The following is a 25094-nucleotide window of genomic DNA, read 5'->3' as shown; positions in this document are numbered from 1 at the left end:
AGGAGCATAATGGGAAGTAAAATAGTAGCCTTCAAGCCTCCAGCAGAGCGGTAGATAGACTTGCGGTTCATTGCTGGCTGTCTAAATTCAGTGCATTTACACTACTTGGCCACTAGGCGGCGGTAGGTGCTTGCTGTTACTCAAAAGCACCAAGAGGAGGTGGCAGTTGTTGTTTTTTAAGCCTCTCAGGCCCTCTGTGATTCAGGTCTGGGGTACTGTAGGCATGGACTGTAGGCCACTGCCAAAAAGTACAGGATGCTGACTTTTAAATTCCATTCAAAGAGTTAATATAATCGAATAGCAAATTGTTTAAATATACCTAGCCTATCACAAATAATGCAGGAAGGGGGGTCTTTCCTTGAGTTTAAAGTTGAACTGCATTTGAATTTGTTTCATAAGACTGATTATCCTTTCCAAATACCAGACCTGAGTCATCCTAAATATATTCATGACCATACCACTAAATGTCAGTAAGTCATGCATAATACAAACTCATTTGGAACTAAGGCCTGAGTTACACGGCAATGTTTCGAGGACGAGAATTACCTCCAAGTTTCATCAGCGTTGTCAGAGGTTATCAGGGTTACATGAAAACCATCCATTCATCTTCATCCGCTTATCCAGGGTCGGGTCGCGGAGGCAGCAGCTCCAGCAGGGGGCCCCAGACATCCCTTTCCCTGGCAGCATAAACCAGCTCTGCCTGGGGAATCTTTAGCCGCTCACAGGCCAGTGAGGAGATGTAGTCCCGCCACCTGGTCCTGGGTCTACCCCGTGACCTCCTCCCACCTGGTCCTGGGTCTACCCCGCGGCCTCCTCCCAGCCGGACACGCCTGGAACACCTCCCTAGGGAGGCGCCCAGGAGGCATCCTCACTAGATGCCTGAACCACCTCAACTAGCTCCCTTCGACGCAAAGGAGCAGCGGCTCTACTCCGAGTCTCTCCCGGGTGACCGAACGTCTCTCTCTCTCTCTCTCAGGGAGACCCACCTACCCCCATTCAATCAAATTGCTGGATTTGTCATGACAATGTTTAATATGTACATACATGCACTATCATATTAATATGTACATACATGCACTATCAACCAACCTTATCACCAGGGCTTTAGATATTGTGATGACAGCTTGTAAGACTATATTCATTTATCATTATATATTATAAGATATTATTATATAATGTCACTACCAGCAGTCCACTTGGCATACCAGTTTTAGAAATTTGACACATCTTTATCAATCTATATATATATATACACTGGATTACACAATCCCCAAAACAATTCATGCATTTGTAGCAAATCAATTCTTGATGTGTTTTTGTGTACAGATCAGAAGTACCATATCTTGCCACTAGCTGGCAGTGTTTAGTGTATTTCTAACCCTTTGTTATTGTAGTAAAGACTCTTTGTGTTTTCAGCAGAATCATTGTCTCCAATGATAACCCCCTCTCGCATATAGATTAAACTAAATTAATTGAATAAAATGGATGCAGTCTTTTACTGGTACATATAACTGGTATTGGCACTGTGAGGGGTACGGGTCAGACAAGTCAGGGACACTTCAGTTCAAAGGTCAATCCAAGCAATTTTAAAGGTTACATGGTTTCAGTAACCCTTAAAATCTATTCAGGTGGTACTACAGTTATAAGGTGATGTCCAAATTATATGTTGCCACCCAATAGACACACACACAGACACACCCAGACACACCCAGACACACAGACACACACATACTCTGTATCATCAAACCACAACTATAAAGTAATATTTGTTAGTAATGGACCTGTCATGCACTCTCCTCTGAGGCCCAGAGTGAACTCAGAACCTTCCAGGCATGTTTTGGGCCCATAATGGTGCTGGGAAGTAAGTATTATCTGAAGATAATTACACAGAGCATCACCTGTCATTAACACTGTCTGTCAAATGTTGACCCCAGGGGTAACAGGTCAGTCAGTGGTCAGAACTCATGGCAGACATAACATATGTTTAACAAACGGTTGTTCAAATGTTTCTGCAACACATAGTGGTCATATCTAATCAAAATATCGGCATTAGAACAACAAAGTTCACTGGTGACGAACACACAGCACAGTTATCCAGCAGGGTCCTGAATGCTCTTTACACATGGATCACAAACAAAACATCATTGCAATAGCACAAACATTACGGCTAATATTTAGTATTAGTAATGAATATGGGCCACTTAGATTAAGACCTGTTCAAGTCTGTTATAAACAGGATACAACATATAGATTAAGACCTGTTTAAGTCTGTTATATGCAGCAGGATATGACATTTAGATTAAGACCTGTTTAAGTCTGTTATAAACAGGATATGACATTTAGATTAAGACCTGTTTAAGTCTGTTATATGCAGCAGGATATGACATTTAGATTAAGACCTGTTTAAGTCTGTTATAAACAGGATATGACATTTAGATTAAGACCTGTTTAAGTCTTTTATAAACAGGATATGACATATAGATTAAGACCTGTTTAAGTCTGTTATAAACAGGATATGACATTTAGATTAAGACCTGTTTAAGTCTGTTATAAACAGGATACAACATATAGATTAAGACCTGTTTAAGTCTGTTATAAACAGGATACAACATTTAGATTAAGACCTGTTTAAGTCTGTTATAAACAGGATATGACATATATATTAAGACCTGTTCAAGTCTGTTATAAACAGGATACAACATATAGATTAAGACCTGTTTAAGTCTGTTATAAACAGGATACAACATTTAGATTAAGACCTGTTTAAGTCTGTTATAAACAGGATATGACATATATATTAAGACCTGTTCAAGTCTGTTATAAACAGGATATGACATTTAGATTAAGACCTGTTCAAGTCTGTTATAAACAGGATATGACATTTAGATTAAGACCTGTTCAAGTCTGTTATAAACAGGATATGACATATAGATTAAGACCTGTTCAAGTCTGTTATAAACAGGATATGACATATAGATTAAGACCTGTTCAAGTCTGTTATAAACAGGATATGACATTTAGATTAAGACCTGTTTAAGTCTGTTATAAACAGGATATGACATTTAGATTAAGACCTGTTTAAGTCTGTAATATGCAGCAGGGTTTCCTTTGTCATTTTCACCATATATATTAATGATATTGTCTCTACACTAACTGGCTGCCATGTTAATTTATATGCTGATGATGCAGTATGTCTACTGTATTGCCATTATTGGTCAGCTTCCACCTTCCATCTGGTCTCTGTTGGACTGGAGCCTTGGCCCCTACCAGACCTGATCTAATGATGGGCTTGTTCTCAGGGTTCTCAGGGTTCCTCAAGTGCTTTCTGAACTTGGAAGGGCAGCTTTTTTCCCATGATGCTCCTTATACCTGGAATACCTTCCAACAGACTCTAAAGCTTGAGGTCCTCCCTTCAGTCTCATAGTTTAAGTACATGGCTCTAGACCTATGTACCTCAACCTGTAACTGTTTTTAATTATTATTATTGTACATTGCATTTGTTTTGTTGATTTGTGTCTCTGTGTAAACTCATCATCACTAATGAGGGAAACCTCAAGGTTTGAAATTAAATGAAATATGACATTTAAATGAAGACCTGTTAAAGTGTGTTATAAGCAGCAGGACATGACATATAGATTCAGCCCTGCAGCACATGAAGCTCCTCCTCCCTCCAGGGGATCTTTCATGTTACCTTCCTGAAACTGAGCCTGGCTCTGAACCCAGCGCCGGTAGAGCTGCTGCTTCAGCTGCAGGTCGCTGTGACCAAACCTGAGACCGAACGCCCTGGTCGCATGAGATGGTGTTACGTGGTGTGTTACGTGGTGTGTTACGTGGTGTGTTACGTGGTGTGCTACATGGTGTGTTGGTGTGTTACATGGTGTGTTACATGGTGTGTTGGTGTGTTACATGGTGTGTTACATGGTGTGTTAATGGTGTGTTGGTTTGTTACATGGTGTGTTGGTTTGTTACATGGTGCGTTACATGGTGTGTTGGTTTGTTACATGGTGTGTTGGTGTGTTACATGGTGTGTTGGTTTGTTACATGGTGCGTTACATGGTGTGTTGGTTTGTTACATGGTGTGTTGGTTTGTTACATGGTGCGTTACATGGTGTGTTGGTTTGTTACATGGTGCGTTACATGGTGTGTTGGTTTGTTACATGGTGTGTTGGTTTGTTACATGGTGTGTTGGTTTGTTACATGGTGTGTTGGTTTGTTACATGGTGTGTTGGTTTGTTACATGGTGTGTTGGTTTGTTACATGGTGCGTTACATGGTGTGTTGGTGTGTTACATGGTGTGTTGGTTTGTTACATGGTGTGTTGGTTTGTTACATGGTGTGTTGGTGTGCTACATGGTGTGTTGGTTTGTTACATGGTGTGTTGGTTTGTTACTTGCTGTCTTACATGGTGTGTTGGTGTGTTACATGGTGTGTTACATGGTGTGTTGGTTTGTTACATGGTGCGTTACATGGTGTGTTGGTGTGTTACATGGTGCGTTACATGGTGTGTTGGTGTGTTACATGGTGTGTTACATGGTGTGTTGGTTTGTTACATGGTGTGTTACATGGTGTGTTGGTTTGTTACATGGTGCGTTACATGGTGTGTTGGTTTGTTACATGGTGCGTTACATGGTGTGTTGGTTTGTTACATGGTGTGTTACATGGTGTGTTACATGGTGCGTTACATGGTGCGTTGTGGATTTCGATTGAGAGTAAAGGAGGGCTGTTTCAGTTATTAGAAAAAGGCCACTGATCAGATGTTGTGGCTGGCTGGAGGGAAGTCAAATAACAAGTAAAGTGAGTAAGGTGAGTTAGTGAGGTTGAAGTTGTGTGCCACTGTCCCAATAGGAATAGAATAGAATAGAAAGTTTATTTCGCCATATATAACCTGTAACAGCCACCTGTCATAACACATTATCTTAAATCTCCGGGTAAACAATCTCACAGCAAATAATCATCCAACCTGTTTGGGCTGATGGATGTTTTGTTGGTGTTCTTACCATTAGTGATGCATATAATAGATTGTTAAAAATAATAATAATAATAATTTTAGTGTTGTAATATCCTCCTTACATCATTGTGGTCGTGCATTACCAGTTTGTGTTGGCTAATGTGATACATAATAATACACATGATAATACACATTATGCAATTTCCTTTCCACGTCCTTTGGGTATCAGTCTAGGTGTGGTGAGCACTCAGCACAATAGGCTACACTTACATAAGACATTTAGAGCGAAAGCTGTCACAATAGATGTAGGCTAGCCTCTCTATGTCAAACAAATAAGGGAGTCAAAGAAGCTAGAATAACGATTCGTTCCCTGTTGGTGCGTCTTGCGGTCATATTCTGTACCTTGGACTCAATGATGTTAATCGGTCAGCTGACACAGCAAAACCGTCCCTAGACGAGTGTTCGCGTTGGGCTGTGAAGTGTTGACCGACCCCCCCTGATCCACATTCCCGGGGTGACCCCCCCTGATCCACATTCCCGGGGTGACCCCCCCTGATCCACATCCACATTCCCGGGGTGGCTCGGTCAGTTGCCCGGTCACTGGGTTCACACACGCTCACAGACATGTTCCCACAGGCACCCCTCCTCCTCTCTCTGCCCCTCACCCTCTTATTTCTACTGAAACTAGGCTACCCTGCCCCCCTCCTCTGTCTGGCGGTCTCCCCCTCTCCCTCCTGGTCTCTCTCCCTCCTGGTCTCTCTCCCTCCTGGTCTCTCTCCCTCCTGGTCTCTCTGGGCTCACTGTAAGCTCATGGATTTGGTTCTTCCACGTTTAGCGGAAGTGTGTTGTTCAATCAATCAAAGCTTTATTTGTATAGCGCATTTCATACCCAGAGGCAACACAATGCGCTTTACAGAGAACAGTGAAGTAACAACTTGTTTCAGTGAAGTAACCTCCGTTTTGCGTATAATCCCCTTTCTCACATTGCCCGTGTCTTTCAGGGACTTCTTTCTTGGTCTTCCGTGAAGAACAGTACACGTGGCCTCTAGCGGAACACCTGGCCTGATGACGCGGGTCTGCTACCCGCCTCCCGCTGAGAGGGATGACGTCTGTACGTCACTGACGTGAGATGGAGACTGCACGCTGACAGCAGCGTATTGGGTCATAGTGCAATATGGCTTTACCGGTCATCTTGAAGTCAGTAGGCCATTCACTTGCTCATATGATATGAGTTATAGGTTCTTATAGTGTAACCCCCCCCCCCCATTGTGTCATGCATGTTTACACAGTCATGTTTACATTGTCCCATAAAGGTTAACAGCCTGTTTTCTGCAGGGGGGCTCTGACTCTAGTTTTATGGCCACGTCAACCCACTGTTAGCTACATGTCAGGGCTTTTATTGGGGGAGGGGGGTCCACACTGCACGGGGAGGGGCGGCATAATTATAGCGGGGGGGTCGAACGTGGCTGTGTGACTCACAGGACAGGGCCTCGTTTTCTCCCTGTGATGTTCTTCACTGAAGAGAGGGAAGTGGTTTATGCACAGGGAGCTGATCTGGGTTGACATTATTATTATATTATACATTATATTATACATTATATTATGACATTATATCTTAGAAATACATGAGTTGCTGTAAATTAACATTTCTTGATTGACTGGAAAATCAAAGCGGACATTTTGTTTTTTTTGTGGCTTTGCCTCTGGGGCTCCTGAGAGAGGGACACAGGGGACAGGTGCAATGTCAGATCCAGCCCAGATCACTGAGGCCCAGGGCGGTAGGACGAGCCCAGATCACTGAGGCGCAGGGCGGTAAGACGAGCCCAGATCACTGAGGCGCAGGGCGGTAAGACGAGCCCAGATCACTGAGGCCCAGGGCGGTAGGATGAGCCCAGATCACTGAGGCGCAGGGCAGTAAGACGAGCCCAGATCACTGAGGCGCAGGGCGGTAAGACGAGCCCAGATCACTGAGGCGCATGGCGTTAGGACGAGTCCAGACAGCAGAACACCTGACGGAAGATTTTGTGTTGGTTTATTACACAAAACACCAGGATGACCAACACACACGTTTCACAACTCTCACAAAATGAACAAACCTCACAACTGGTTGAAGATAAAACACAACCCACTTCTGTTTTCCACTTTATTGAAAGAGAACCCAAGGGTGTACAATGTGAACAGTAAAAAAAATCTACTAAAGCCATCAGCCCAAAGACCAAGAACAATTGATTTCCACAGAAAATACAGGAGAAGTCTAATTCCCATGACAACAGGGTGAGATGACCTCTAGTCCCTCTGAGACGAAGCAGAGAACCAGATCTGACCGGCTTCACTGCTTCACTGCTTCACTGCTTCACTGCTTCACTGCTTCACTGCTTCACTGCTCAGGGCTACTGAGGGAGGGGCCGTTGCATAGAAGACTGAACATTACATTACAGCCCCCGTATTAGAGGCCGAGCAGGGCTGTCCAGTATTAGAGGCCGAGCAGGGCTGTCCAGTATTAGAGGCCGAGCAGGGCTGTCCAGTATTAGAGGCCGAGCAGGGCTGTCCAGTATTAGAGGCTGAGCAGGGCTGTCCAGTATTAGAGGCCGAGCAGGGCTGTCCAGTATTAGAGGCTGAGCAGGGCGGTCCAGTATTAGAGGCTGAGCAGGGCTGTCCAGTATTAGAGGCTGAGCAGGGCTGTCCAGTATTAGAGGCTGAGCAGGGCTGTCCAGTATTAGAGGCCGAGCAGGGCTGTCCAGTATTAGAGGCTGAGCAGGGCTGTCCAGTATTAGAGGCTGAGCAGGGCTGTCCAGTATTAGAGGCTGAGCAGTATTAGAGGCTGAGCAGGGTGAAACATCTCCTCACTGTAAATGAACAAGCGTTAGGGAGCCAGTGTGACTCTATCAGACAGGACAGACTACAGGCTTATCAGAGGACACCTACTCTGGGACCCCTATCAGACAGGACAGACTACAGGCTTATCAGAGGACACCTACTCTGGGACCCCTATCAGACAGGACAGACTACAGGCTTATCAGAGGACACCTACTCTGGGACCCCTATCAGACAGGACAGACTACAGGCTTATCAGAGGACACCTACTCTGGGACCCCTATCAGACAGGACAGACTACAGGCTTATCAGAGGACACCTACTCTGGGACCCCGTCAAAACATGGCTTCACTACTGGACCATTCATGAACATTTGTTTCACACGTTCACAAAGAGTTACACTTAAAATTGAATTATTTAAAATAATGATATATATATATATATTAATACTTATATATATATATAATTTTAAACATTAGAAACGCAAAGATCAAAAGGGGAGTGAGGCCAAACGATACAACTGGACATTGATCTCACGGGGGGGGGGGGGGGGGGGGGGGGAGATAAGAGGTATATTTCAGACTTGAGCACATAAACATTAACAAACAAACAACTGGTGACATTTAGACTAAAGGAAAGGAAAGTTAAACTGTACACAAAACCAAAATTACCCTTTCAAAATCATCTGAAAATAAAACTAGGAATATAAGAAACAATACTGTTAGAATGGACACAAAAACGTAGGTTCACTTGATTTTTAACGTGACAACATTTTGCTCCAACTAGGGAATATCTACAATCTCACAACCACCTAGAATCCTGTTTACTAGTTAGAAACCAGAACACAACAGCTGGGAGCACAAAGTGAGTCTGAACCTGCAGTGAAACATGAGGTAGAATAATATTAATAATATGACGGCCCGTCAGACCCTGTAAACTAAAGGGGACTGAGGAAGAAAGGACCATAACTTAAACATGTATGCAAGCACACAACCTCCGTTAGAGTTCGATAAATCTCAGACTAAACTGAGTTCAAATCTGGCATTTTGAATCCCAATAATGATTCTACGTTTCTCAAAATCTAAAGAAAAACAACAACATATACAAACGCTTTTAAGATGGAAATAGCAATTGCATGGCTAAGCAGTAGCCTGTTACCTTGGAGGCATTGGTGTCGGGTCTGTTACCTTGGAGGCGTTGGTGTCGGGAGGCAGCCCATGTTTAATGGCAATCAGAGGAATTTAAAAGCTCTGGCACAGAGATCAAGGTCAGAGGAGAACAGCAGTCAAACTAAACCATCACCACTCAGCTTTAACATATCAATTGGCACCAATTGGCTTTAAATGCGCAACTACTGTACCAACGAAAAATGATCAAATAGGAAAATTTCCACAAGCTTGGCATCGCCTGATCACCTGAGATCACATTCTGTTTCTCTGGCCACCCTCCTGCTTCCCCCAGCCTGGCCAATCACAACCCAGACTTCCCCCAGCCTGGCCAATCACAACCCAGACTTCCCCCAGCCTGGCCAATCACAACCCAGACTTCCCCCAGCCTGGCCAATCACAACCCAGACTTCCCCCAGCCTGGCCAATCACAAGCCAGACTTCCCCCAGCCTGGCCAATCACAACCCAGACTTCCCCCAGCCTGGCCAATCACAACCCAGACTTCCCCCAGCCTGGCCAATCACAACCCAGACTTCCCCCAGCCTGGCCAATCACAAGCCAGACTTCCCCCAGCCTGGCCAATCACAACCCAGACTTCCCCCAGCCTGGCCAATCACAACCCAGACTTCCCCCAGCCTGGCCAATCACAAGCCAGACTTCCCCCAGCCTGGCCAATCACAACCGAGACTTCCCCCAGCCTGGCCAATCACAAGCCAGACTTCCCCCAGCCTGGCCAATCACAACCCAGACTTCCCCCAGCCTGGCCAATCACAACCCAGACTTCCCCCAGCCTGGCCAATCACAAGCCAGACTTCCCCCAGCCTGGCCAATCACAACCGAGACTTCCCCCAGCCTGGCCAATCACAAGCCAGACTTCCCCCAGCCTGGCCAATCACAACCCAGACTTCCCCCAGCCTGGCCAATCACAACCCAGACTTCCCCCAGCCTGGCCAATCACAAGCCAGACTTCCCCCAGCCTGGCCAATCACAAGCCAGACTTCCCCCAGCCTGGCCAATCACAACCGAGACTTCCCCCAGCCTGGCCGTGGTCGAGCCAATCACAACCGTCTTCATCTCATCTGTGGTGTATGTGATGGGATGACTGGATCCATGGACGCGCTATACCCACTTCATTTGATGACTAACAAATGTTTTGATGCTCTGATTGGTCGTAGGTATATTTGATTGACTCTGATTGGTCATAGGTATATTTGATTGACTCTGAATGGTCGTAGGTATATTTGATTGACTCTAATTGGTCGTAGGTATATTTGATTGCATCCAGAGCTATTATAGTCTGCGCCCGTTGATAACGCCTCTTGGAAATGAAATGAACTGAGAATTTAGACTCCTTTGCATTTCCAAATGAGGTCTGGCGATGCCAGGTTAAATTTATACTGCACTCAAAACACAAAGAATCCAAATAAAGATAAAAATCTCAATCTCATCTGATTACGATGTAAGGCACTGTGAGCATACAGAGAAAACATATCAAGGTTTTAGGAGCTTTAGACTTCTTTCTACATGTCACTTCTGATTGAGTGGCAGCAAAGATGCTGTGAGCATCCAAATAAACAGCTAAATCAAAAGGGAGTCAAACCTTCAGCCTACTGGCATCTGGGCTTCCAGAGAGATCCGGGGTTAGGGGAGAACTACTGGATGAGAACCGTCTATGAGCTGGTTCTGCTGGGGGAGGAGTTCTCAGTGGAGGGGGGGGGCACAGCGGCATGGGCGGGGGGGTCAGATGGAGCATGAGTCCTGGGAGGAGACCACAGCAGCAGAGCCCTGTCTGGACACAGACCCACGCCAGCCATGCCCTGCATCAGGGGGCAAGAGGCCACAACAGAAACATTCAATTCAATCAAACATGGCCGCCCTACCGAGCAGCAGGTAGAACAAACATGTACACTACATCAATACAAAAACAACATGTCAAATCATTGTCATCATCTCTTTATCGCACCGTCTCAGGCCAAATAAAACATTCCCTGCATCGAAATTGGTGACAAATTGTAAACAAAAGGAAAACAATGCCATTTGTGTTTTTCCAAATTGTAGAGTCGAACGCTTGCTTGTCTTCACATTTATCACGACTGACACTTCACAGTTTTCAGAGGTTGGAAGGTTGGACGTCCCTTTCACTGACTCAGCGGGTCCAAGAAGGAGGAAACATCTGATGAAAAAAGGAAAAGAAAAAATAGAAAGTTAATGTCAATGAACACATGCCTGAGGAGAGACCGCCTCAGAGACCGCCTTCTTCACCAGGGCCACCAGACTCCTCCCTCTCTGACCCATGCCCCGCCCCCACAACAGACTCCTCCCTCTCTGACCCATGCCCCCCCCCCACAAGACTCCTCCCCCTCTGACCCATGCCCCGCCCCCCACACAAGACTCCTCCCCCTCTGACCCATGCCCCCCACCAGACTCCTCCCCCTCTGATCCATGCCCCGCCCCCCACACACCAGACTCCTCCTCCTCTGACCCACTCTCTGAATCCACAGCCAGGCGTAAACAAACAAACAAACGGATCCTCCTCTGTACACAACCGGGCGTAAACAAACACGGAGGACCGCCAAGCTCCTTTCCACGCGGCGTTGAACAGGACCGGCTGCTCCCTAGCGACGCCCCGAGGGCATCTGAACAGGCCCGGCCGCTCCCTAGCGACGCCCCGAGGGCATCTGAACAGGCCCGGCCGCTCCCTAGCGACGCCCCGAGGGCATCTGAACAGGCCCGGCCGCTCCCTAGCGACGCCCCGAGGGCATCTGAACAGGCCCGGCCGCTCCCTAGCGACGCCCCGAGGGCAGCTGAACAGGCCCGGCCGCTCCCTAGCGACGCCCCGAGGGCAGCTGAACAGGCCCGGCCGCTCCCTAGCGACGCCCCGAGGGCATCTGAACAGGCCCGGCCGCTCCCTAGCGACGCCCCGAGGGCAGCTGAACAGGCCCACCGCTCCCTAGCGACGCCCCGAGGGCAGCTCAACTCTGACAGGGCGTTGACACACACAGCAGCCCGCCTGTACGCCTGCATGGGAAACTAAACCTACTGAGCTCTAGCCCAGCTCAACATGAGTACTGAGGAGTGAATGTGGGAGCGTATCACTGTGCTGCTCTCTCTGGGAGCGTATCACTGTGCTGCTCTCTCTGGGAGCGTATCACTGTGCTGCTCTCTCTGGGAGCGTATCACTGTGCTGCTCTCTCTGGGAGCGTATCACTGTGCTGCTCTCTCTGGGAGCGTATCACTGTGCTGCTCTCTCTGGGAGCGTATCACTGTGCTGCTCTCTCTGGGAGCGTATCACTGTGCTGCTCTCTCTGGGAGCGTATCACTGTGCTGCTCTCTCTGGGAGCGTATCACTGTGCTGCTCTCTCTGGGAGCGTATCACTGTGCTGCTCTCTCTGGGAGCGTATCACTGTGCTGCTCTCTCTGGGAGCGTATCACTGTGCTGCTCTCTCTGGGAGCGTATCACTGTGCTGCTCTCTCTGGGAGCGTATCACTGTGCTGCTCTCTCTGGGAGCGTATCACTGTGCTGCTCTCTCTGGGAGCGTATCACTGTGCTGCTCTCTCTGGGAGCGTATCACTGTGCTGCTCTCTCTGGGAGCGTATCACTGTGCTGCTCTCTCTGGGAGCGTATCACTGTGCTGCTCTCTCTGGGAGCGTATCACTGTGCTGCTCTCTCTGGGAGTGTATCACTGTGCTGCTCTCTCTGGGAGTGTATCGCTGTGCTGCTCTCTCTGGGAGCGTATCGCTGTGCTGCTCTCTCTGGGAGTGTATCACTGTGCTGCTCTCTCTGGGAGTGTATCGCTGTGCTGCTCTCTCTGGGAGCGTATCGCTGTGCTGCTCTCTCTGGGAGTGTATCGCTGTGCTGCTCTCTCTGGGAGTGTATCGCTGTGCTGCTCTCTCTGGGAGTGTATCACTGTGCTGCTCTCTCTGGGAGTGTGTCACTGTGCTGCTCTCTCTGGGAGCGTATCACTGTGCTGCTCTCTCTGGGAGTGTATCGCTGTGCTGCTCTCTCTGGGAGCGTATCGCTGTGCTGCTCTCTCTGGGAGGCTGCTGAGTCAATGCTGCAGCACTTGGCTCTGCTGCAGTCAATTAGGAGTTCCTCTTTCCTCTGCGCCAGTAAGCACTGCAGTGAGACGCGGGGGGTCTGGAGCACCTGCACAAGTGAGTTTGGTTTAGGGATTGACCAATGGGTTTTCTTCGGGGCTGATAACCATACATATTATTAGTAATCAAGGAGACCGATAACCGATATTTGGAATCCATACATATTATTAGTAATCAAGGAGCCGATAACCGATATTTGGAATCCATACATATTATTAGTAATCAAGGAGCCGATAACCGATATTTGGAATCCATACATATTATTAGTAATCAAGGAGACCGATAACCAATATTTGGAATCCATACATATTATTAGTAATCAAGGAGACCGATAACCGATATTTGGAATCCATACATATTATTAGTAATCAAGGAGACCGATAACCGATATTTGGAATCCATACATATTATTAGTAATCAAGGAGACCGATAATATGTATGGATTCCAAATATTGGTTATCGGTCTCCTTGATTACTAATAATATGTATGGATTCCAAATATCGGTTATCGGTCTCCTTGATTACTAATAATATGTATGGATTCCAAATATTGGTTATCGGTCTCCTTGATTACTAATAATATGTATGGATTCCAAATATTGGTTATTAGTAATCAAGGAGACCGATAACCGATATTTGGAATCCATACATATTATTAGTAATCAAGGAGACCGATAACCAATATTTGGAATCCATACATATTATTAGTAATCAAGGAGACCGATAACCGATATTTGGAATCCATACATATTATTAGTAATCAAGGAGACCGATAACCGATATTTGGAATCCATACATATTATTAGTAATCAAGGAGACCGATAACCAATATTTGGAATCCATACATATTATTAGTAATCAAGGAGACCGATAACCAATATTTGGAATCCATACATATTATTAGTAATCAAGGAGACCGATAACCAATATTTGGAATCCATACATATTATTAGTAATCAAGGAGACCGATAACCGATATTTGGAATCCATACATATTATTAGTAATCAAGGAGACCGATAACCGATATTTGGAATCCATACATATTATTAGTAATCAAGGAGACCGATAACCAATATTTGGAATCCATACATATTATTAGTAATCAAGGAGACCGATAACCGATATTTGGAATCCATACATATTATTAGTAATCAAGGAGACCGATAACCGATATTTGGAATCCATACATATTATTAGTAATCAAGGAGACCGATAACCAATATTTGGAATCCATACATATTATTAGTAATCAAGGAGACCAATAACCGATATTTGGAATCTATAAACATTTGCAGTAAAAATGAAAATATTGGTGTCAAAATGTAGAATAGCAAACTCCAACACCTAACTTTGTAGAAATGCCTTTAAGCATAAAGCATAACGGGTATTAGGCACCTTGAAACCAAATTCAGCTTGAATGTGCGACTGGCCTGCCAACATTAGGCTACCGCTGCCCCTGAGGTACCTGTGGATCGCTGCCCCTGAGGTACCTGTGGATCGCTGCCCCTGAGGTACCTGTGGATCGCTGCCCCTGAGGTACCTGTGGATCGCTGCCCCTGAGGTACCTGTGGTGAGGGGAACGCTATGCAACGCTATTGTAAGTAAAGCCCAATAGTCCGTCAACTTTTCGCGCCGCGCTCAGCAAGTAATGCCTGGCCTGTCTGGTGCAGCAGCCCACTGAAGAGGTTGGTGGCTCCGGCGCTACTACTTGAAAGGTCAGTACACAGCTGTGTGTGGGCTCCCTGGTTTCACTAGGAGGGAGCTGTGGGCTCCCTGGTTTCACTAGGAGGGAGCTGTCGGCTCCCTGGTTTCACTAGGAGGGAGCTGTGGGCTCCCTGGTTTCACTAGGAGGGAGCTGTGGGCTCCCTGGTTTCACCCTAGGAGGGAGCTGTGTGCTCCCTGGTTTCACTAGGAGGGAGCTGTGGGCTCCCTGGTTTCACTAGGAGGGAGCTGTGGGCTCCCTGGTTTCACTAGGAGGGAGCTGTGTGCTCCCTGGTTTCACACTAGGAGGGAGCTGTGGGCTCCCTGGTTTCACCCTAGGAGGGAGCTGTGGGCTCCCTGGTTTCACCCTAGGAGGGAGCTGTGGGCTCCCTGGTTTCACTAGGAGGGAGCTGTGTGCTCCCTGGTTTCACTAGGAGGGAGCTGTGGGCTCCCTGGTTTCACCCTAGGAGGGAGCTGTGGGCTCCCTGGTTTCACTAGGAGGGAGCTGTGGGCTCCCTGGTTTCACTAGGAGGGAGCTGTGTGCTCCCTGGTTTCACACTAGGAGGGAGCTGTGGGCTCCCTGGTTTCACTAGAAGGGAGCTGTGGGCTCCCTGGTTTCACCCTAGGAGGGGTTCACCAGGGGTCACAGTCTGGGGGCCGATCCTGCTCAGCTGAGGCTGGGGGCTGACAAACTGACTGGTGTGTGTGTGTGTGTGTGTGTGTGTGTGTGTTGGGGGGGGTCCTGGAATCCAATACAGAGTGTATAGAATACCGTCTATTCTGACTCACTTGGTCTTCGTATGGGTTAGGAGGTGATGCATTTTCAACATTGTATACAGTCTATCCTGTAGCAACTCAAAAGAAGCCTGGCTCCATGTTGGCAGTCTAGATCAGCACTGAGGACTGTGTGGATGATGTCATTGTTTTGTTTGCCTCAAGGCAGATACACGTATGGCCAATGATGTCATGAATTTCCCACCAACCTGCTATGTAACTGGTAATAATCTCCAAGTTTAAAGGTGTACTTGAAGGGATTAATAATCTCCTAGTTTAAAGGTGTACTTGAAGGGATTAATAATCTCCTAGTTTAAAGGTGTACTTGAAGGGATTAATAATCTCAACTCCACCGCCCATAGAGTTGTTACAGTGATCGCTGACGGACTCATCACTCTCGTAGGAACTTGGAGATTGGAGATTGGCGCACACAGAAGCTAGGGTCTCTATCGTACTAACTACTGATAACAAAGCTCTTCTGTATCTGAATACAGCTATAGTTTATCTACAGTACATAAGGTGTTGTTCTTTGCACTCAGCCTAATCTCTCTTGCATTGCTGTGTGGCTTTCCTCTGTCCTAAATGAGGCATTGATCATTTCTGAGCCTACAACCAATAATCATATTATGGAGTTTAGCCTATGCTACGTCTTGTTAAATCTCACCCCAGTAATGACTTCATTCTTAATAATGATACATTTTGAACCACTGTGTTCCAGCCAACAAATAAGATTATTGTAGCAATAAATAGCACTAGAGATGTAAAGGTATGGAAATTTCACTAAAGTGACCAAAATGATTATGGTTATCAGTATTATCACAGTATTATAAAATGTGCTGAACATTTTCAAAAACTACTGATACACACTGAAATCATTACACTGAAATCATTTCACTAAGTTTTATACTGAATACCACAAATAAAATTAGCAGCACAACAGCAAACATTAAAATAATGCGTCTTGGAGACGGTTGCTAACTTTGGTTGATGCTGGACAGTACTCTTTTAAGAACGGAAATCAAACACGGTTTTAATGATAATTTTATCACGATAAATTGAATTGAATTTTATTGCGGTATCATTATACCGGTTATTGTTACATCCCTAAATAGCACGCCAATAAAACCAAGGGTGCCACAAAAAGTAAGTTGGTGCTGCTCTGGTAGTACTGGGTTCAGATAAGTGAAGAGTGCTGGTCTGGTAGTACTGGGTTGAGATAAGTGAAGAGTGCTGGTCTGGTAGTACTGGGTTGAGATAAGTGAAGAGTGCTGGTCTGGTAGTACTGGGTTGAGATAAGTGAAGAGTGCTGGTCTGGTAGTACTGGGTTGAGATAAGTGAAGAGTGCTGGTCTGGTAGTACTGTGTTGAGATAAGTGAAGAGTTAGCCTATTACATAGACCCCTAACAAATACCAGCTCCACCTGGGTAATAAAATAACTCAACTCAAGCAAGATCACCATGTAGTGTTTTGAAATCCCACAGTCCAGGCCTATGCAAATGAGCCTGGTGTGTCCTGCAGAGCCGGAGCGGTCTGGGGGAGACTGGGGGAGAAGCGCCGGTGGGGTGGGGGATGGAGAGAGGGGGAGACACGCCGGTGGGGTGGGGGATGGAGAGAGGGGGAGACACGCCGGTGGGGTGGGGGATGGAGAGAGGGGGAGACACGCCGGTGGGGTGGGGGATGGAGAGAGGGGGAGACACGCCGGTGGGGTGGGGGATGGAGAGAGGGGGAGACACGCCGGTGGGGTGGGGGATGGAGAGAGGGGGAGACACGCCGGTGGGGTGGGGGATGGAGAGAGCATAAATGGAGGGGGGGAGGGAGGGGGGTTGAGGACGAGGGACAGGCACAACAAAAGAGGGAGGGGGCTCCTCTCAGAGAGATAACAAACCCTCCACCCTCCCTAATCTGTGGTAAGACGAGACTTAGGAAGCAGGACAACGCGATGTTATAAATGTTATACTCTCCCAGCACCACGTCGACTGGGGAGAAGAACCAGATTCAACCCAAACATAAAAACGCCCGAGAGACGTTAGAGACAAAGAGAGCTTGTGAGCATCCACTCCACCTCTTCTAAACACTCAGGCATTTGACGGATTTCTCCCCCTCGGGCCAAAGGGGGGGGAGGTTGCTGCATAAGAGGTATCCCAGCATGCTCAGGGAGAAGCACACAGACAGCCTCTAACCAGCTCATGCAAGCCGACAGCGTGAGAGCAGCTGCAGACGGAAAAATGCTGGGGTCAAACCAGCCCTCAGCGCATGCGTCACGTTGGCGCGTGCGTCACCTGTCGTGCCCCGTAGGGACCTGTCCCGTTACCACCTGGATCCTGACACAAGCACATCCAGAGAAACACCTTTGAGAGCTGCCGGTTTCCCAACTGACCAGATATTAGCTGTATAAAAGTATGTTTATTGTTGTTTATGATCCAGGAGACCCCAGCACTGGCCGACCCATAGAAAGCCTCGGACATTGATACTGGACATGGAGTTGTGTCTTTGTTTGGACTTGGTGGACTGATCTTTGCTAATGTGTGCCATTTTCCAATGCTTTGTTCCAGGGCAGAGTGAGTATGCAATGATACAGGTCGAAGGTCGGCCCATATACTGAGGTTGTGGTGAAGACATGGAGGAAAGATGATGAATACATCAGAGTGGACGACCCCAGCTGGGGTCACTCATAATGCTGTTAGGAGTCCTGGTATCTAGTGTGTCTGGGGGGATTTAAAAACAAAAGCACTACGTCGACTCGAAACAAGTTCAAATTGAGAATGGTATCATTACCAACCTGCATAATGTAGCTAACACAGGTGAATGACAGCCAAGCAAATATTACGAAGCAGTGTCCTGGTCTGGTTGTTTCCAGGAAAGCCGTGCTAAGAGTCTCCTAGAACATGACAATGTTCCTCTGGTTAAGACTTTCATTCAAAACACGTCGGTGAATAGTAAACAAAGAACACAGAGAAAACTCCGGTCCATGTGCCTCATAAAAAACCTAAACACCAGTCTGTGTGCCTCATTAACAACCTAAACACCAGTCTGTGTGCCTCATTAACAGCCCTGAACACCAGTCTGTGTACCTCATAAACCCTGAACACCAGTCTGTGTGCCTCATTAACAACCCTGAACACCAGCCTGTGTGCCTCATTAACAACCCTGAACACCAGCCTGTGTGCCTCATTAACAACCCTGAACACCAGTCTGTGTGCCTCATTAACAACCCTGAACACCAGTCTGTGTGCCTCATTAACAACCCTGAACACCAGTCTGTGTACCTCATTAACAGCCCTGAACACCAGTCTGTGTGCCTCATTAACAACCCTGAACACCAGCCTGTGTGCCTCATTAACAGCCCTGAACACCAGTCTGTGTACCTCATAAACCCTGAACACCAGTCTGTGTGCCTCATTAACAACCCTGAACACCAGCCTGTGTGCCTCATTAACAACCCTGAACACCAGTCTGTGTGCCTCATTAACAACCCTGAACACCAGCCTGTGTGCCTCATTAACAACCCTGAACACCAGCCTGTGTGCCTCATTAACAACCCTGAACACCAGTCTGTGTACCTCATTAACAACCCTGAACACCAGCCTGTGTGCCTCATTAACAACCCTGAACACCAGTCTGTGTACCTCATTAACAACCCTGAACACCAGCCTGTGTGCCTCATTAACAACCCTGAACACCGGTCTGTGTGCCTCATTAACAACCCTGAACACCAGTCTGTGTACCTCATTAACAACCCTGAACACCAGCCTGTGTGCCTCATTAACAACCCTGAACACCAGCCTGTGTGCCTCATTAACAACCCTGAACACCAGTCTGTGTGCCTCATTAACAACCCTGAACACCAGCCTGTGTGCCTCATTAACAACCCTGAACACCAGCCTGTGTGCCTCATTAACAACCCTGAACACCAGTCTGTGTACCTCATTAACAACCCTGAACACCAGCCTGTGTGCCTCATTAACAACCCTGAACACCAGTCTGTGTACCTCATTAACAACCCTGAACACCAGCCTGTGTGCCTCATTAACAACCTAAACACCGGTCTGTGTGCCTCATTAACAACCCTGAACACCAGCCTGTGTGCCTCATTAACAACCCTGAACACCAGCCTGTGTGCCTCATTAACAACCCTGAACACCAGTCTGTGTACCTCATTAACAACCCTGAACACCAGCCTGTGTGCTTCATTAACAACCTAAACACCAGCCTGTGTGCCTCATTAACAACCCTGAACACCAGTCTGTGTGCCTCATTAACAACCCTGAACACCAGCCTGTGTGCCTCATTAACAGCCCTGAACACCAGTCTGTGTGCCTCATTAACAACCTAAACACCAGTCTGTGTGCCTCATTAACAGCCCTGAACACCAGTCTGTGTGCCTCATTAACAGCCCTAATACGCGATGCAGTCCAGATCATCAAAAAGGGTTGAAAACTTAAAAGGTCAATGGTGGAGAAAAGGGGCAGTTACCTGCAAACAGACTCTGGTCTCCAGGGGTCAAGCAGCACATCTGACCTGGTCCACCCGGGTCTGCAGTTCGAAGGCATCGGGGCGGTCCTGAGGGTTGACAGCCAGCATGTCCAGCAGCAGCTTCTTCACGCCGTCCGACATGGTGGACCGCCGTTTCTGTGGGATGTTCAGTACCATCTTTGGGTTCTCCAGAAGCGCCTCTCCCACGGGCACGATGTCGGCGCCCTGCCTCACGTACGTCCCCAGCAGCTCCCGCTTGGACTCGGCGTCGATGAAGGTGATCCGCTCTAGCATGGCCCAGATGATGATGCCCAGGGCAAAGATGTCCGCCTTGGCCGTGTAGTGGCCCTCCCACACCTCGGGCGCCATGTAGAAGTCCGAGCCGCAGGCGGAAGACAGCCAGTACTTGTTGACGTTGACGCCATTTTTGTTCTTGTCCTCGCCTCCTTCCCTGTCCTGTCCGGCGCCACCGAGGCCGGCGCACACCTTGCTGAGGCCGAAGTCTGCAACTTTGAGAACCGGCGCCCCTGACTTCTCTGAAATGAGGATGTTGTCGGGTTTCAGGTCGCGGTGGACAATGTTGTTTTGGTGCAAGAAGGCCACGGCGCTGGTGAGCTGGAGCATGAAGCTGCTGTTGGTCCGGGGGTCGGGCTGGCGGGACAGGATGAACTGGTTCAGGTCGCCCCCTTCACAGAACTCCATGACGAACCACAGGAAGCAGGGCTCCTCTGGGCAGCCCAGCACGCGCTCGCCTGCAACCCACCCACACCAAGGATGGTCAAGCAAAATGTACAGAACAAAAAAGAACGACAAAAAACTAGGCTACACAAATAAGACTACAGCAACGCACTGCTCCATTTGATCTAATCATTAATACTCACATCACAGACTAGGCTACATGGTAAATGTACATGCTACAGGCTACATGTTAAATGTACATGCTACAGACTACATGGTAAATGTACATGCTACAGACTACATATTAAATGTGACCCGACAGCTAATTAATATTGGATATATTTCTAAGTAGCACAAAGGATCCAGACTACATATGTAAAGTTTCTCCCAATACTTCCAACTCTCTTTACAGTTTAGGCCTTTCGCAGCTGTTTGGATTCCCATCATAGTGGAATAAATCACATATTGGCTAATTGTTTCTGTGTGCATGAGGTTCCCATGTGTTTTTCAGAAAAAAGCATAGCCAAGCTCTGTCTAAACCGCCTGTAGGTTGCATGCTGGGTAAACAAGCCTGACTGTCTGTTTCTACTGCAACACCTGATAACCGAGGGGGGAGTAGGCGGGGCTACAGTGACATACCAATCTACTCTACCTGAACAAAGGGGTCAAAAACCTGTTTTGAATAACCAATTAATTGTTGCCTGCACTGTGGCACACTTAGATACTATACTACAGGGAACTGGGACCCTACATCAAGTAATTAGTAAAACCTGAATGCTTAATCTTCAGAATAGATTTACATGATTGACCAAACTGAGGATGAGAGAGGTGAGAAGAGGGTAAAACAGATCAATCAGGCAAATCACAACAAGCATTTCTGGCGTTACACATCAGATTCGGTATACCCGGTAAATGGCAGTGGTATATCGACATTGCGTTTTCCTACAATATATGCCACCATCTATTATGAATACAAATCAACGAATATGTTATGTTACTGTTTAGGTGGTCTGGTCTCAACAACTTTCACAAGGGCCTTTGAAAACAACATGGCAGCACACAGCCATATCGACCTCCTGCAGCTGAGACTCACCCCATGAAGGCGACCCCCTCACTAGAGACCCTCAATCCTCACTAGAAGACCCTCAATCCTCACTAGAAGACCCTCAATCCTCACTAGAAGACCCTGAATCCTCACTAGAAGACCCTGAATCCTCACTAGAAGACCCTCAATCCTCACTAGAAGACCCTGAATCCTAACTGTGCCACATCGCACCTGTCATGGATATCAGGCGTTGTAATAAGGGATTCATGTCGAATAATTATGTAGACAAATATAGACTACCGGGAAAGGCGAAACGTCAATAATTGATAAGCTACAATATAGCACCAGCTGCAATAGACATGCTAATTCCTAGCTCAGGCTAGCCTACATAGCTACTCTAACATTAGCCCGTAGTGGATAGCCTATGCTAGGTAGTAGATAGCCTATGCTAGGCTCTATAGAGTAGTAGATAGCCTATGCTAGGCTCTATAGAGTAGTAGATAGCCTATGCTAGGTAGTAGATAGCCTATGCTAGGTAGTAGATAGCCTATGCTAGGCTCTATAGAGTAGTAGATAGCCTATGCTAGGTAGTAGATAGCCTATGCTAGGTAGTAGATAGCCTATGCTAGGTAGTAGATAGCCTGTGCTAGGTAGTAGATAGCCTGTGCTAGGTAGTAGATAGCCTGTGCTAGGTAGTAGATAGCCTATGCTAGGTAGTAGATAGCCTATGCTAGGTAGTAGATAGCCTATGCTAGGTAGTAGATAGCCTGTGCTAGGTAGTAGATAGCCTATGCTAGGTAGTAGATAGCCTATGCTAGGTAGTAGATAGCCTATGCTAGGTAGTAGATAGCCTGTGCTAGGTAGTAGATAGCCTGTGCTAGGTAGTAGATAGCCTGTGCTAGGTAGTAGATAGCCTATGCTAGGTAGTAGATAGCCTGTGCTAGGTAGTAGATAGCCTGTGCTAGGTAGTAGATAGCCAATGCTAGGCTCCATAGAGTAGTAGATAGCCTGTGCTAGGTAGTAGATAGCCTGTGCTAGGTAGTAGATAGGCTATGCTAGGTAGTAGATAGCCTATGCTAGGTAGTAGATAGCCTGTGCTAGGTAGTAGATAGCCTATGCTAGGTAGTAGATAGCCTATGCTAGGTAGTAGATAGCCTGTGCTAGGTAGTAGATAGCCTATGCTAGGTAGTAGATAGCCTATGCTAGGTAGTAGATAGCCTGTGCTAGGTAGTAGATAGCCTGTGCTAGGTAGTAGATAGCCAATGCTAGGCTCTATAGAGGCTCTATAGGTTAGCATGATAGCTACTCAGAGAAGAGTCTTGACAATCGAAAGTAAAACACGTTACACAACCAACCTCATTGCGTCACCTGCAGAGACAATGCATTGTTTCAACTTGCTGGCTTTCTAACAATGTCCGTGAAATACAACATACTTAGGAATATGAACACGACATATAAACGTTATTCGAAGGTGTTGCATAGAAAATAATAAACAGAATGCACAATAGCTACCTTTGAGGGAGGTCTCAACCAAGCGCAGGTACTGCTTGGACCGTTTGTTCCCGTGACTGATCTTCTGAGCCATGCCGTTCCTCTGTAACACGCATTCCTCCAGGTGAACCACGTTCTCGTGTCTCTTCTCCAGGCTGGCCAGAGCCCAGAGCTCCTGCAGGGCCAGCTCCACGGTCTCAGGGGCATCACACCGGAGCCTCTTCACCGCTACCCTGGTCCCGGACCCCCGGGCCAGCTCCACGCTCTCAGGGGCATCACACCGGAGCTTCTTCACCGCTACCCTGGTCCCTGACCCCCGGGCCAGCTCCACGGTCTCAGGGGCATCACACCGGAGCTTCTTCACCGCTACCCTGGTCCCGGACCCCCGGGCCAGCTCCACGGTCTCAGGGGCATCACACCGGAGCTTCTTCACCGCTACTCGGGTCCCGGACCTCCGGGCCACCGCCTCATACACCACGCCGTAGCTGCCCCTGCCCACCTCCCGGAGCAAGCTGTACCGGGGAGCCATGACCCTCTGCTCTAAGGGCCCATTCTTCAGAAAGCCACTGTCGTCCTCCATGACATCTTTGTCATCTATATTCCCGACGCTGAGGGACCTTAGCACGGTTGGGTCAGGGTTAGGGTTAGACTTGTCCCTTCTCACGCTGAGAGACCGGAGGACGGTTGGGTCCCTTCTCACGCTGAGGGACCGGAGGACGGTTGGGTCTCTTCTCACGCTGAGGGACCGGAGGACGGTTGGGTCAGGGTTAGGGTCAGGGTTAGGGTTAGGGTTAGCCTGGGTTGGGTCCCTTCTCACGGTCGCGTCCTGCTTCACGGTCCCTTTAGCAGCTCGCGCGCTCCTCGTGCGCCTCCGCCTGCTGTCACCCGTCTCCATGACTACATCCGCTCTTGGAAACCACAACTCTCTTTATTCATACCGATAAGATTATAGATAAACTGACCATTGTTTACCGAAATCACTTGATTTGCAGTTCTCGAACTGTGACTGCGTTCAAACCAACTGAGTTTCATACAGAGCTGCTGGGCACGAGAACAATTCAAGGAGGAAAGGGCGGGACTAGACGATACCATTTCATAAACGGGGGGTACTGGAATAGATCATTGTTCTATCATTCTTTTATGTTTGTTTACATTGTCATTTTATTAATTTCTACGAGTAAAATGCAATGCAAACAAGACAGTATTTATATAATGTTTGGGTCACCACAAAATTGATGTGTGTCACATTTGTCACCACCTCGTGTTTGTTCCAAATAGTTTCTCCGGTCCTGCATGGTACTTCACGTGCGGAAAGCCATCTGGATGCTTTGGACGTTCACGCCCCGAACTAATTTCATTGGTCGATGAGTGACGGTTAGGTTTATGCAAGCCCCCAGGATTCGAAATCTAAAGTGAAGGCCTATCATGGATGTATTAATAGAACTGGATACAGCCACTCCATTCACTGACCGCTAACAACAATGAAGCCCTATTGAACCGCGCCATCTTGGCAAATTTGTAGTCATTTGACCATTTCCGGTGACTTTTGTACTGCGCAGTTGAGCTTTTCTGTCCCACGCGCGTCCACGAAAAAGTTCACCTTTATGTGAAATGTAGACGCACGTTCCCGGCTCTCTCGGCTCTCCCCGCTTTGATTTAGCAATGAAAACCGGCTTGCATATTAACCTGTTTTTGTCAAATATATCCATTGGAGAAATTATTTTTTCATCCAGGCATCTTAGTTTTAACAGGTTAAATATAACTGAACATGTTTTGTTTGCTAGTAGATGGTATTCATTCCGTTCGCGATAACGTTCTTGCAGCCAGGCTGAATTCCTCCAGGGAGCCAGTGACAGGCGAGTTGAAGAGCTTCACTCCCCGCCAGCAGGAGCTTTGGCCGCGGCT

General features: G+C 47.4%; 1 protein-coding gene across 1 annotated transcript; it reads right to left on the bottom strand.

The window, feature by feature from the left end:
- Positions 1-10569: 10569 nt before the first annotated feature.
- On the bottom strand, positions 10570-24084 carry LOC311314767 (serine/threonine-protein kinase PDIK1L-like; the record flags this gene model as incomplete). The annotated part of the gene is made up of 3 exons (XM_084445252.1): positions 10570-11101; positions 19976-20727; positions 23211-24084. 2 exons carry the CDS (start codon positions 24082-24084, stop codon positions 20003-20005), a joined length of 1599 nt encoding a protein of 532 aa, XP_084301378.1. The 3' UTR covers positions 10570-11101; positions 19976-20002.
- Positions 24085-25094: the final 1010 nt, after the last annotated feature.

Source organism: Borostomias antarcticus (genome assembly GCF_949987555.1).
Source record: "Borostomias antarcticus genome assembly, chromosome: 11".
Classification (NCBI taxonomy): domain Eukaryota; kingdom Metazoa; phylum Chordata; class Actinopteri; order Stomiiformes; family Stomiidae; genus Borostomias; species Borostomias antarcticus.
The sequence above is the reverse complement of the archived record's forward strand: the minus strand, read 5'-3'. Positions and strand labels throughout refer to the sequence as shown.